The sequence below is a fragment of the Oncorhynchus mykiss genome, chromosome 1 (assembly GCF_057628025.1).
Source record: "Oncorhynchus mykiss isolate SJ-2025 chromosome 1, ASM5762802v1, whole genome shotgun sequence".
Taxonomy (NCBI): Eukaryota; Metazoa; Chordata; class Actinopteri; order Salmoniformes; family Salmonidae; genus Oncorhynchus; species Oncorhynchus mykiss.
This window is the reverse complement of record NC_143022.1, coordinates 10055002-10068775: the sequence shown is the minus strand read 5'-3', so window position 1 is coordinate 10068775 and position 13774 is coordinate 10055002. Positions and strand designations below refer to the sequence as shown.

Sequence of the window (13774 nt, the reverse complement as noted above, 5' to 3'; positions counted from 1 at the left end):
TGATGATCTGCATCAGCTTGTCCGATAAAAACTGGACAATCCTCAGACACAAGCCGGCAAGCTGTTGTTTTGTCAGCTGTATTCCAGAAACAGAAGAAGTGTTTTAAAATGTTGCATAGTGCGTCTTTCAAAAGCTTATGAACAAGGTTAAACATTAGGCAGAGTTTTCATGGTAATCTGATTAAATTGTCAGTAACATGATCTTACCGGGTCAAACATGCCCTCACGAATCCCCCTCCATTGCCTGAAAACAATATTGTTATAAATGTTGTCATATCAGGATGCGTGGCAGAATTGTTTTTATTTAATTATTTGCCTGATCGTGAAGTTATACCTGCTTTGTGTCAGTTGTTTTGGCAAAATTGCAATGTGACAACTTTTCTAGCAATGACATTTTTTTTCCGATTGATCAGTTTCTAATTTGATCCTATTTCCTTGAAGGTGTGATAGTACCAAAGAAAACAGAACATACTTCTCAGTTAGGTTTTGAAGGAAGTCCATAAGTGTCAGATGTTCCACATTGTTGAGCTTTCCCTCTTCTGTGGTTTCCATCACTGAGGTTGCTCTGCTCCTGGTACAATTGCTCTGCTCCTGGTAGAAATGTAATTATATTGCAAATAATCAAACTTAATAAACAACAAATATCATACTGAAATAATTATTAACTATTAAAGAGTGGAGGAGCATTGGCAACGTTGGGCCAATTAAACAACTGCAACACAACAGAGATGGTTGTGGTATGTCAACATTGCCAATGATAGCATCACTATAACATTTTATTGGATTAATGTTGTAATATGAAATGACAAGGTCAACTTACCATCTCATTGACAGCTTCAGAGGTCAGGTGGTCATCCACCACACAGACAGGCAGGTCTAGAGACTGGGACAAGGCTCTATGGTCATAAGCAGGAGAGAATGGAAACATTATCAGAGCAGTCCCAATGGCAGAATCTAACCACTGTTTTCATGTCATAGACTCACTTAGTAGTTAATACATGGCCACAAATAATGAGCGGTTCAAATAGATCGGCTGGGGACTTGACCCTACAAATGACTCCATGAATGACGCCTGACCTGCCCCATAACAAGTTCTTTCTTATTAGTCTCTCTCTCTTAATCTCCACACGAATATCTAACTGGACTGAGTGTAAGTGGCTTTACCTGACTGTCTCAGTGTCAGAAACATCATAGTCTTGTTGTTCTATGTCCTCCAGGGACATCTCAGCTACAGCAGACGGGTTAAAGCCCGGAATGATCTCTCAAACTGAAAATAATGACTGTTTATGTGAACTGAACCATTTACAGTGGCTTGCAAAAGTATTCACCCCCCTTGGCATTTTCCCTATTTTGTTGCCTTATAACCTGGAATTAAAATAGATTTTTGCACTGTCAACTGTGGGACCTTAGGTATGTGCCTTTCCAAATCATGTCCAATCAATTGAATTTACCACAGGTGGACTCCAATCATGTTGTAGAAATACCTCAAGGATGATCAAGGGAAACAGGATGCACCGGAGCTCAATTTCGAGTCTCATAGCAAAGGGTTTGAATACTTATGTAAATAAGGCATTTCTGTTTTTTTCGGTTTTAAATTGCAAAAATGTCTAAACTGTTTTTGCTTTGTCATTATGGGATATTGTGTGTAGATTGATGAGGAAAATGTTGTATGTAATCCATTTTAGAATAAGGCTGTAATGTAAAAAATGAAATGTGTAAAAAAGTCAAGGGGTCTGAATACTTTCCAAATGCACTGAAGCAGTCTATAAGATATATCTTATTACAGTTTAGGCCTACCTTGTTATTTTATTCCATCTGGCAATATCATATTAATGGATTAAATCTATTTAGTTTGTTTTGTTGCTAGTATTTTTATTAATTGTTTGAAAATACAAGTATTATCTACTTTCTGAAGGACAGCCAAGTTGATAGGCAACATAGAACCTACAGACAATTATGACATCATTGGAACACATGCACGTGTCACAAACACCTTTAGCCCAAAAAAGCAGTGTAGCAGTGCTGCCCAAGCTGGGGGCAATACACTTTTATTAGGCTTTTATTCAGATTCACAAACAATGCTCTACTTGAAGTCAATGAGTAAACATGTAGCAACATGGCTGAGCTTTAACGTGTAAGTAGAAGTTGACACTAACCATATGTATAATCCTAAAATGCTTGCCCTAAATACCAGTCTAGAACCCAGGTATGTCTCCTGCTATTTATAGTATCTTTCAAGTACATCTTATTACAGTTTAGGCCTATCTTATTATTTTCTTCCATCTAGCAATATCATTTTAAGGGCAAATACACACACGTGTTGTAGGCCAATGAACTCCATAGTTTTAGTTATAGTCGTAGTTTTTCCAGGACAGCTACACCACCCGATGTTACAGGAAGGCCATAAAGATCATCAAGGACAACAACCACCCGAGCCACTGCCTGTTCACCCCGCTATCATCCAGAAGGCGAGGTCAGTACAGGTGCATCAAAGCAGGGACCGAGTGACTGAAAAACAGCTTCTATCTCAAGGCCATCAGACTGTTAAACAGCCACCACTAACATTGAGTGGCTGCTGCCAACACACTGACTCAACTCCAGCCACTTTAATAATGGGAATTGATGGGAAATGATGTAAAATATATCACTAGCCACTTTAAACAATGCTACCTAATATAATGTTTACATACCCTACATTATTCATCTCATATGTATACGTATATACTGTACTCTATATCATCTACTGCATCCTTATGTAATACATGTATCACTAGCCAGTTTAACTATGCCACTTTGTTTACATACTCATCTCATATGTATATACTGTACTCGATACCATCTACTGTATCTTGCCTATGCTGCTCTGTACCATCACTCATTCATATATCTTTATGTACATATTCTTTATCCCCTTACACTGTGTATAAGACAGTAGTTTTGGAATTGTTAGTTAGATTACTTGTTGGTTATTACTGCATTGTCGGAACTAGAAGCACAAGCATTTCGCTACACTCGCATTAACATCTGCTAACCAAGTGTATGTGACAAATAAAATTTGATTTGATTAGATTTTAATCAGAGTTTATAATAAGGAAGGGGAATTCTGTAACAGTTTATGACATCAAAGGTATGGCAGCTATGGAGCATCATTTTCAAAACAATGTCCAAAGCGGGAAATCATTGGATGTGATTCATTCGATTCTATGCAATTTCATCTTTGAGGACTGACATGGAAGCAACCATTACACAACCCTGAACTCAATAACCCCACCCCAGTTTCAGAAGAGATATCAAACCATATCTTGTCATTCTGTATTACATCCACTGTGCCTGGACAGTGATGGATGGCTATATGGAGCATCCTTGTCCATCATGTTCAGTGTGTTAGTGCTCTCACCACAGCGAGGCAGCAGAGTACCAGTTGAGGTAGGTGCAGGCAGAGCGTAGTAATTAAAGGCAGTGGTAGCCTATCCATCCCCATATCAACACCTGCAGCATCTCATGACACGCGCTCACACTCCCCCATTTACCACAACTTCCAAACTAACTGGACTTAAAACAATGTGTAACTTCGTGGCCATTCCAAGTCAGGATCACACCTAATACCAAATAGCTAAAGAGGATAAACCACAAATAAATTCATGTTTCCTAAAACAATGTGTAACTTCGTGGCCATTCCAAGTCAGGATCACACCTAATACCAAATAGCTAAAGAGGATAAACCACAAATAAATTCATGTTTTGTAGGGGGGAGTTGACGATTATGTGGTGGTTGTTTCACTATCGATGATGAAATTGCATTAAATCAAAAGAGTCAGACCCAATGATTTACTGTTCGTAAGGACAGAGTGACTAGTAATATTGAACATTAAGTCGAAATGTAGCTAGGGGAGTTCAAGATCCAAGATCACATTTTCTTTCTATGGATTAGCCCATCTGTCAAGTGTTGGTTGTCCAGTAAAAAACTCAAACTTCGATTTAAGATTATCAATCCGATTCTGTGATCAATGTGAATCTGTGAACAGTCTTGTGAATCTTTACTAGAGTCCCCATTAGCTAACGCTATAACGTTAGCTAATATTCCTGTGGTCCAACACCAATTGATAAGACATTACAAACAATTACAAATGAAGACTTTACAAACATTTAACAAGTAGACAATACAGACAATTAAAATACCTGACATTCAACATTCAGTTGATGCTTTGTAGGTGATGCAATAGCTGTAAACTATAGAGCTCGTGGCCAAGGTGAGTTAAGTGGCTAGAGTGGTTTCCTGTATGCCCATGCTGCACATAGCCCACCCCAATGCACTAGTTAGCCTAGTAAACAAGCCTATACCCCGCGGGTAAATTGCCACTATTCACTGTTACAGTGGTCAGAGATCACAGCCAGAAGCCTACCACCACCAACGGGCTACAACTGTTCAGTATTGTTGTCTAATTTATGGACATCGTCTATGTGACTTTTTTTTAAATTATCAAGTAGGCCCAACACAGTTTCAGAAGATGTAGGTACATTTGACCAATATTCATGTATCCATTTTTCAGTTAGCATGGTCATGTTTCCTTTCACGTGAGAAATATTAACCAAAGCATCATTTTCCCTTGCTTATCTCCTTCAAAATACTGCAAGCAACAGAGCTATATAAATAATGACTGTATTGGCATGAGTCCATACCTTATTATTGACTTCAATTGGAGGTGCAATTCACTCCTTTTGACGAGTAGGTTTGGTCCTCATTTCCAGAGCAAATGTGCAACAGTTCTACACACACATATTTAACTGTCTGTTTTCATTACATCATCAGCTACCTTTGTTACATCACAAAGCCAGCTGGCTAAATCTGGCACATTTACAGAAATACAGTAGATTGTCCCTGTCAAATACATTTGATAAAAAATAAATGTCCAAAACAAACAGTGGTGGAAAAAGTCCTCAATCAGTCAGTTGTAAACAGTATGACTCAAGTAAATGTGAAAGTTGCCCAGTAAAATACTACTTGGGAAGTATTTGGTTTGAAATATTCTCAAGTATCAAAAGTAAAAATAATTTTTAAAATTAAGCAAAGCAGACAACACAATTGTATTGCTTTTTTTGAATGTAAGAATAGCCAGGGGCACACTCCAACACTTAGACATAATTTATAAACTAAGCATTTGTGTTTATTGAGTCTGCCAGATCAGAGGTAGGGGATGTTCTCTTGATAAGTGTGTGAATTGGACCATTTTCCTGTCATACAAAGCATTCAAAATGTACTTTTGGGTATCAGGGAAAGTGGATGGAGTCAAAAGTACATTTTTGTCCTTTATGAATGTACTGAAGTTGTCAAAACTATAAATAGTTAAAGTACAGATACCCCCAAAAATATTTAAATAATTTTTACTTAAGTACTTTGCACCACTGAAAACAAACCTTTTCTAATGTCTCTATATCACTGGCTTGCAGGGTTTTCACCATTGACCCTTCATGTAATGGTATCGAAGTTCAAGATCCATCTTGGCTTAATGTAGGTAACAAGTATTGAAGATGTATAACTTAAACTTTTGTTAGTCAACGTTCACGTTCGTAATGATAGTTTATTACACTTGTCTGAGCAGTCAAACTGGTATGAAAAATATCCCATTCATAATAGAAAAGACAATGTTCAGAATACCTGGAGTGACAATTGATGGAAAGGGTTTACAGCATTACAAAAGTTTGATTAAAAACGGAATATTTATTCACCCACAATTTATTCTTGGCGCACTCTTTCAACTTGAAAATTAAGTTATGTTCAAGGATATTTAGATTTTTGTGGCTTAAAAATAGAGTACAAACTCAGTCTGTACATCACTTTAATATTAATAACCAATGTCAAGGCATCATGATACAGAGAAATACATACAAATGCTACAGTCTACCAACATCAAATAAATGCTGATGACAGACATATTTATGCAAAAAACAGGGGGTAAATTAATTTAGATACAGTCACAAGCTCCAATCTGAATGGCAGCAGGGAGAATATGATGTGGACACCAAGGAACTTAATTCTCAATCCGCTCCACTACAGCCCTGTTGATGTGAATGGGGGAGTGTTCTGCCCTCCTTTTCCTGTAGTCCACGATCATCTCCTTTGTTTTGCTCATGTTGAGGGAGAGGTTGTTGTTCTGGCACCACACTGCCAGGTCTCTGACCTCCTCCCTATAGGCTGTCTCATCATTGTCGGTGATCAGGCCCACCCCTGCTGTGTCGTCAGCAAACTGAATGATGGTGTTGGAGTCATGCTGGCCATGCAGGAGGGGACTATGCACACACCCCTGAGGGGCCCCCATGTTGAGGATCAGTGTGGCAGATGTGGTGTTGCCTACCTTTACCACCTGGGGGAGGCCCTTCAGGAAGTCCAGGATCCAGTTGCAGAGGGAGGTGTTCAGTTCCAGGGTCCTTAGCTTAGTGATGAGCTTTGTGGGCACTGTGGTGTTGAATGCTGAGCTGTAGTCAATGAACAGCATTCTCACATAGGTGTTCCTTTTGACCAGGTGGAAAAGGGCAGTATAGATCACGATTGATATTGCATCATCTGTGAAGATGTTGGGGCGGTATGCAAATTGAAGTGGATATATAGGGTTTCTGGGATGATGGTGTTGATGTGAGCCTTGACCAGCCTTTCAAAGGCTATGGGGTAATAGTCATTTAGGCAGGTTACCTTCACTTTCTTGGGCACAGGGACTAGTTGGTCCGCGCATGCTCGGAGCACACGTCCTGGTACAAAAATAATATATATATATATATATATATATATATATATATATATATATAAACAAACATAAGGTTCTGCAGGCTCCACATCATACCTAAGTATGATCCCCAATCAGAGACAATGATAGACAGCTGCCTCTGATTGGGAACCATACCAGGCCAAACAAAGAAATAGATGACCTAGATTGCCCACCCTAGTCACACCCTGACCTAACCAAATAGAGAATTAAAAGGATCTCTACGGTCAGGGCGTGACACTTTGCCTGTTTGATGGTTAGTCTGAGGGCATAGCAGGATTTCATATAAGTGTCTGGATTAGTGTCCCGCTCCTTGAAAGAAGCAGCTCTAGCCTTTAGCGCGGTGTGGATGTTGCCTGTAATCCATGGCTTCTGTCGGGGATATGTACATACGGTCACTGTGGGCACGACGTTGTCGATCCACTTATTGATGTAGCCTGTTATCACAGTCTGTGCTAGCAAAACATGGTATACTCCCCAATGCATGTGGATGAATCGCAGAACATATTACAGTCTGTGCTAGCAAAACAGTCAACATATGACAACAAATGAATGCAATCTCATTTAATGAGGACAATTATCTTGGGTTGGAGAAGCTTCTAGTGATGGCTCTATACATTCTGGTGAAAAGGGAGGGTTTGCGACTCTTCTCTTCAGGTGGGAAGGAATATGCGATGTCATTTCCCTCTGGAGCAAAGGAGCCATGATAATTTTTCCTCGACTCTGCAAAGAAAGACCATCCAGTATGTCATGGGTAACAATTCAGAGCAGAGTGCAATGTCTTTCCAAATGAATTAGTTGAACGCTAAAGTAATAATATCTTAGTCTTGAATGAGCAGCAGCAGGGCTTACCTGTAAAGTACACAGTAGGGGAAGTGTTCTGAGGCTGGTACTCCATAGACTTTTGAGGACAGTGGTTCTTTCTAACTTTCTTGGAACCCTGTTTGGTGGGAAAAGGCACATTAAAACAAACTGTTATATATCTTAAAGTACAGTATATCAACTGGAAAAAGGCAATACAATGCTAAAATACTGAATTATATAAACAAATAATATCTCATACATTCAAAAGCAGTGTTATTCATGAAAAATCTGTACTTATACCTTTATGTTAAAGCATATCTTGCTGAACATGGTTTTCTTGCTTTTCTTGGACTTGAAGATGGGGATCTGCTCTCCAGTACTGCTGGTGCTATCCCTTACCAAATCCAACATCCCTTCTACAATGTCTCTGGTGGCCATGCTGGTACTGGACTCAAAAGAACATTTGGCATTGGCTTTGGTGATCATTTGATGACTTGAGCCAACTGATAAGGCATCCATCATTTTGTTGACCATGACCTTCGTGAGCTGATTCATTGTGTCACTATCCTCTGGCTTGCTCAGATTGAGCTGGATAGGAAAGACCATGCAAGTAGAGGTGCTTGGTTCATTCTGGACTGAAACATCAATGTTGATATTTTCATACTCATCTAACCACTGTTTTAGGAAGCCCTTCACTGTCTCTTCAGCAAATATCTGGAGAAGCTGAGAGGAGAGCTTCCTGGATATGGCACATTGTTCCTTTCCCCATTTCAGCCTTGAAAGAATGGAGTCTGAAGCACTTCTGGCTGCTGCCAATGTTAAGACCTGTGGAGTGCTGTGGCTGTCCTGAAGGGCTATCACTTTATCCACAAATTCATGACTGAAAATGTGGATGGTCCCAGTGGAAATGATTTTTCTCAATTTCCTAACAGCAGATCTGAGGTTGTCAGGATGAGAAGCACCCTGTCCATATTCCTGTGTGTTCTCAACACTTTCCACCATTTCGTCCACTACCACCCCAGCAGCTTGCCTGACTTTGTCCACAAAGGATGGGGGAAGTAAGTTCTCTGTGTGAAACAAGTCCTGAATGATCATGTTTCTTACAATGGGAAAGTCACTCTGAGCAGATAATTCAGTGGGGATGGGAGTACCGGGCAAGGTGAAGTCCCATTCTGACTGCTTTGATTTTGAAGTAGGTGTTAGAGAGATGGAGGAGCGTGAAGAAGAGGTATTTCTTGTATTTTGGCTGTCAGCACTCCTACAACGGATCGTGCCAATATCCTCCAGGATGGATCCTGAGAGCTTAGTGGTTTTAGGTAGTAATTTGTGCGGAATGTCCACACAGGCATCGTTTCCACCAGGTGTAACACTGCTCTGGTTGACCTCAAGATGGCCGAGACTTGCTCTTTGTGAAGCAGGACTGCTTTGATATGTAAATATTTGGATTGAACCAAGTGTTGTGTCTGACATTTGAATATATTTTCTGAGAAACTCCGTAATCTTACTTTGCAGACTGTAGTAGATGTTACGAGCAACAGACCAGATTATTTTCTCAGAAACCTGTCCAGTGGTGAGCAGGGAGGTTCCAGATACCATGTCAGATGATTGGGTGGTCTGGGTGAGCTCCTGCAGATCTTTCACTATGGTTTGTATAATATCACTAGATGTAGATACAGACTGGAGGTACTTATCTGTTGTACCTTCCTCCACAATGTTAAAGGATCTAGAGAGGACCTCACTCACTCCTTTCTCAGCTTTGGTTTGGAACTCATGACTAGAAAGTTTTTGGAGGCTCTTTGTTGGAAGACTGTGGGAAGATGCAATGCCTTTGGAGGCAGCCGTGCTGCAATCTAGACTTACTGGAGAGGTTCGCTCAGGAGAACCTTGGAGACGTTCAAACATGTCTTCACATGGTGTTGGGGACCTTGACAAGGAGATGTCCTTCAGCTGAGACAGAACACCACCTACCAATATGTTGACCTCAAGGGACATATCAGATATTTTCTTTCCTACTGTGGAGAAGCAAGGTGCATTTGATGTCTGATCCTCGCATGAGGTCAAGATTGTTGAAATTACCTGTTTGGTACTATTGTTCATTAGACCCTCGTCTGTTTCAGTCCAGAGAAGTTTTGAACTCTCGCTGACACCCATGTGTAGAGTCACTTCCTGGTTCAAACTGGGCAAGTGAGGCACACTCTTACTAGCTTGCGTCAAGTTCTGGCTTGCCAAACCAAGGTACTCCTTAGTCCCAAGATGTCCAGAGTCCTCTGTGGGTGTACGGCTAGACAGTCTTCTCTGCACGTCTGACCTCCGCCGGTGAATGTTGAAGCCCTTTAATGTCTTCTTAATATTTTTATATAAACTAGTAGTAGCAGACCAGATCCTGCTCTTTCGCTTTTGTGCATTTTCCTGGAGGTCAGGTTCTCTCTCCTCTACTTCTGCAGGTTGCACCAAGCTCTGCAGGTCTTCCACAAATGTGTCAATGATGCCAAAGGCAGCAGAATCCGCACAAATATCCTTTGACAAGGTTCTCTGGTTTTGAACGGAACAAGACCTGGATGCTACAGAATAAGCAGGCTGTGCACTAGTTAAGCTACTGTTGGACTTTTTAACTAGGAACTCACTCACTGCTTGAGTGGTGTCTCTCTTGAATTCCTCACTTGAGAGTTTTTTCATGCAATCTAACAGACTGGTCAAAGAAGCTGTGGCCTTACTTCTGCTGTCCTCAATTTGACAGGGGAACTCATATACTATTGGTGATGAGGCCCTGGAATGGGAGATATCCCCAAGCTGAGCCAGAACGCCCTCTACAAATTGTTGTCTCTCAATAGAGAAGTCTGATCCTTTTTCTCCAACAGTGTACAGGGGGTCCTCCTTTGACATCTCAGTCTTGTACAAGACCAGAAGCTCTGAGATGACTTCTTTGGTGCAAGTTGTGATGTTGTCATCAGATGTGACAATGCTCTTTAGGGCAAATCTCTGAAGCTTGCCGAAATAATCTTTCAAGTTGTTTTGGATGCTGTGGTAAATGTGAACAGCAGCAGACCAGGCACTCTTCTGTTGGGGACTCTCTTCAGATTCAGCCAAGGACTTCATATCTGACACGAAAGTCTTAACAACTACTGACGCCGCTGAGCCCACTGGGTAAATTGACTCTGTCTTTACAATGCCAGACAATGTTTGACCTGATACAGCACCTGTTAACTCAGACTGAACGACTGAACTAGGAAAGCTCAAACTACTGACTTTTTTGGCAAGAACTCCACTCACTGCTTGTATTGCTGATGTTTGAAACTCCCGGCTGGAGAGTTTTTGGATGCTCTTAGATGTGAGCGTGCAGGAGGAACCAGATTCACCAATATTGTAGCTGCTCTCGTATTTCCTTATCAGGGCATCAAGATCGTCAATGAAGCCAACATGCGATGCCAAAAACGTGATCTTGTCCTTCAGATCTTTCAGCAAATTCTGTTCGTTCTCATCAACAAAAGCCACCATTGTGTCAGAGATCATGGTCATGACTTGCCCTGTTAGACTCTTGCTCTCTTGGTCAACTTTTTCAAGTTTAGCAACCAGCTCTCTCACCATGCTCTCAGTCACCATGGTCTGTGAGTCTCCCCTTACCGGTGTCACTTGAGAGGTTTGGCTAGCGGAGGCACTCTTAACGACTACTGATACGGCCGACTTGACATCTTTAATCACTTCTGCCATTACAGCAGGGGTCATCTTCGGAGAGCCTGCACTTCCAGATGGAGAATTGGACATGCATGCAAGTTTGGAGAGAGAACCTTGCAGGCTGTCCTGCACACAGGTGATGAGGGTGTCCTCTGAGACACCTAAGAGGACTTGTAGCGAGTCAGAGTTGGTTGTCTTCTTCTGCACATCAGACAGAGAGGTTCTTGAAAAAAAAAACAGAAATCATCACAGTCAAACAAATAATATGTAATGCTGTGAGGAACGTTGCTCTGGTGGAGGTGTGTCAAACACATCTGCACCATTGAAAATAGTGGGGGAATCGTTGCTTTTGCTCTGGGAAAACACCTTAGTGTGGTGGAGGTGTGTCAACCACATCTAATAATAAAAAATTATAATTTATTCAACTTCTATAGTTCTTTTCATTACAGAAAGATAAAAGAGAAAAGCTTCTGCCGGTTTGGAGAAGGAAAAAAAAGACTAAATTATTCTGTTTTAAAGTCAAATAATATGATAAATTAGAGTACTTTTTTTGTATAAATAATTTGTATTGAAACTGGCTTGTACAGTTGAAGTCGGAAGTTTACATACACTTAGGTTGGAGTCATTAAAAGTCGTTTTTCAACCACTCCACAAATTCCTTGTTAACAAACTCTAGTTTTGGCAAGTCGGTTAGGACATCTACTTTGTGCATGACACAAGTAATTTTTCCAACAATTGTTTACAGACAGATTAGTTAACTTATAAATCACTGTATCTCAATTCCAGTGGGTCAGAAGTTTACATGCACTAAGTTGACTGTGCCTTTAAACAGCTTGGAAAATTCCAGAAAAGGATGTTGTGGCTTTAGAAGCTTATGTTAGGCTAATTGACATCATTTGAGTCTGTGGATGTATTTCAAGGCCAACCTTCAAACTCAGTGCCTCTTCGCTTGACATCATGAGAAAATCAAAAGAAATCAGCCAAGACCACAGAAAAAGAATGGGTTCATCCTTGGGAGCAATTTCCAAATGGCTGAAGGTACCACGTTCATCTGTACAAACAATAGTACGCAAGTATAAACACCATGGGACCACACAGCTGTGGGTGGGTGAGGCTTGCAAGCCAAAGAACACCATCCCAACTGTGAAGCACGGGGGTAGCAGAATCATGCTGTGGGGGTGCTTTGCTGCAGGAGGGTCTAGTGCACTTCACAAAATAGATAGCATCATGAGGATGGACAATTATGTGGATATATTGAAGCAACATCTCAAGACTTCAGTCAGGAAGTTAAAGCTTGGTCGCAAATGGGTCTTCCAAATGGACATGACCCCAAGCATACTTCCAAAGTTGTGGCAAAATGACTTAAGAACAACAAAGTCAAGGTATTGGAGTGGCCATCACAAAGCCCTGACCTCAATCCTATAGAACATTTGTGGGCAGAACTGAAAAAGCTTGTGCGAGCAAGGAGGCCTACAAACCTGACTCAGTCATACCAGCTCTGTCAGGAGGAATGGGCCAAAATTCTCCCAATTTATTGTGGGAAGCTTGTGGAAGGCTACCCAAAACATTTAACCCAAGTTAAACAATTTAAAGGCAATGCTACCAAATACTATTTGAGTGTATGTAAACTTCTGACCCACTGGGAATGTGAAGAAAGAAATAAAAGCTGAAATAAATGATTATTTCTTCTTCTATTATTCTGACATTTCACATTCTTAAAATAAAGTGGTGATCCTAACTGACCTAAAACAGGGATTAAATGTCAGGAATTGTGAAAAACTGAGTTTAAATGTACTTGGCTAAGGTGTATGTAAACTCCGAATTCAACTTTATATGGCCATATCTATCCTCTAAAAAAAATGTGAAATTGCTATAAACATCAAATACTGTTGAAGGACAATCATAAATAAAAGGCAGTATTGAAGAATGGTTACAGACATACCTCATGGCTGGCTTGGGCAATGGTTTTGGGCAGTAGCTTCCACTGCCCAGACTGCCCATCTCCTTAGTCAGGTAAATCTCCTTGAACTTAAGTTGTTGTGATTCCTGCTCTTCTTCCTCTTCCTGATCCATACAGTTGGAGGAAGGGTAGGGAGTCGGGATGCGAAAGCTATTGTAAGACTTTCGACTGCCTGGCCTCTTAGGTACACCAGCCTCAGTAAATCTCACGCGGGACTTGGTGTTAACCTTATTGTCTAACAGACTGGTGAGTGACGCTGTGAGAGATTTCTGTGGCAATGGAGAGGAGGCAGCATCTTGGATGCCCAGTAGTTCGTAAAGACCTGGGATGATGATCTGCATCAGCTTGTCCGATAAAAACTGGACAATCCTCAGACACAAGCCGGCAAGCTGTTGTTTTGTCAGCTGTATTCCAGAAACAGAAGAAGTGTTTTAAAATGTTGCATAGTGCGTCTTTCAAAAGCTTATGAACAAGGCTAAACATTCAGTGATCATTGTATTCTAAATAAGCTTTCAGATCTTACCGGGTCAGAAATGCCATTACGAATCCTACTCCATTGCCTGAAAATTATTCATATGAA

The 13774-nt window shown here is 40.8% G+C and overlaps 1 protein-coding gene across 1 annotated transcript; it reads right to left on the bottom strand.

Annotated features, from left to right (window-relative positions):
- Nucleotides 1-7490: 7490 nt before the first annotated feature.
- Nucleotides 7491-13307, bottom strand: LOC149985376 (uncharacterized). Its single transcript, XM_090182683.1, has 3 exons — nucleotides 13177-13307; nucleotides 11160-11457; nucleotides 7491-11102 (listed from the first exon to the last, which is right to left on the bottom strand). The coding sequence occupies exons 1-3, from the start codon at nucleotides 13305-13307 to the stop codon at nucleotides 7857-7859; spliced, it is 3675 nt and encodes a 1224-aa protein (XP_090038809.1). The 3' UTR covers nucleotides 7491-7856.
- Nucleotides 13308-13774: the final 467 nt, after the last annotated feature.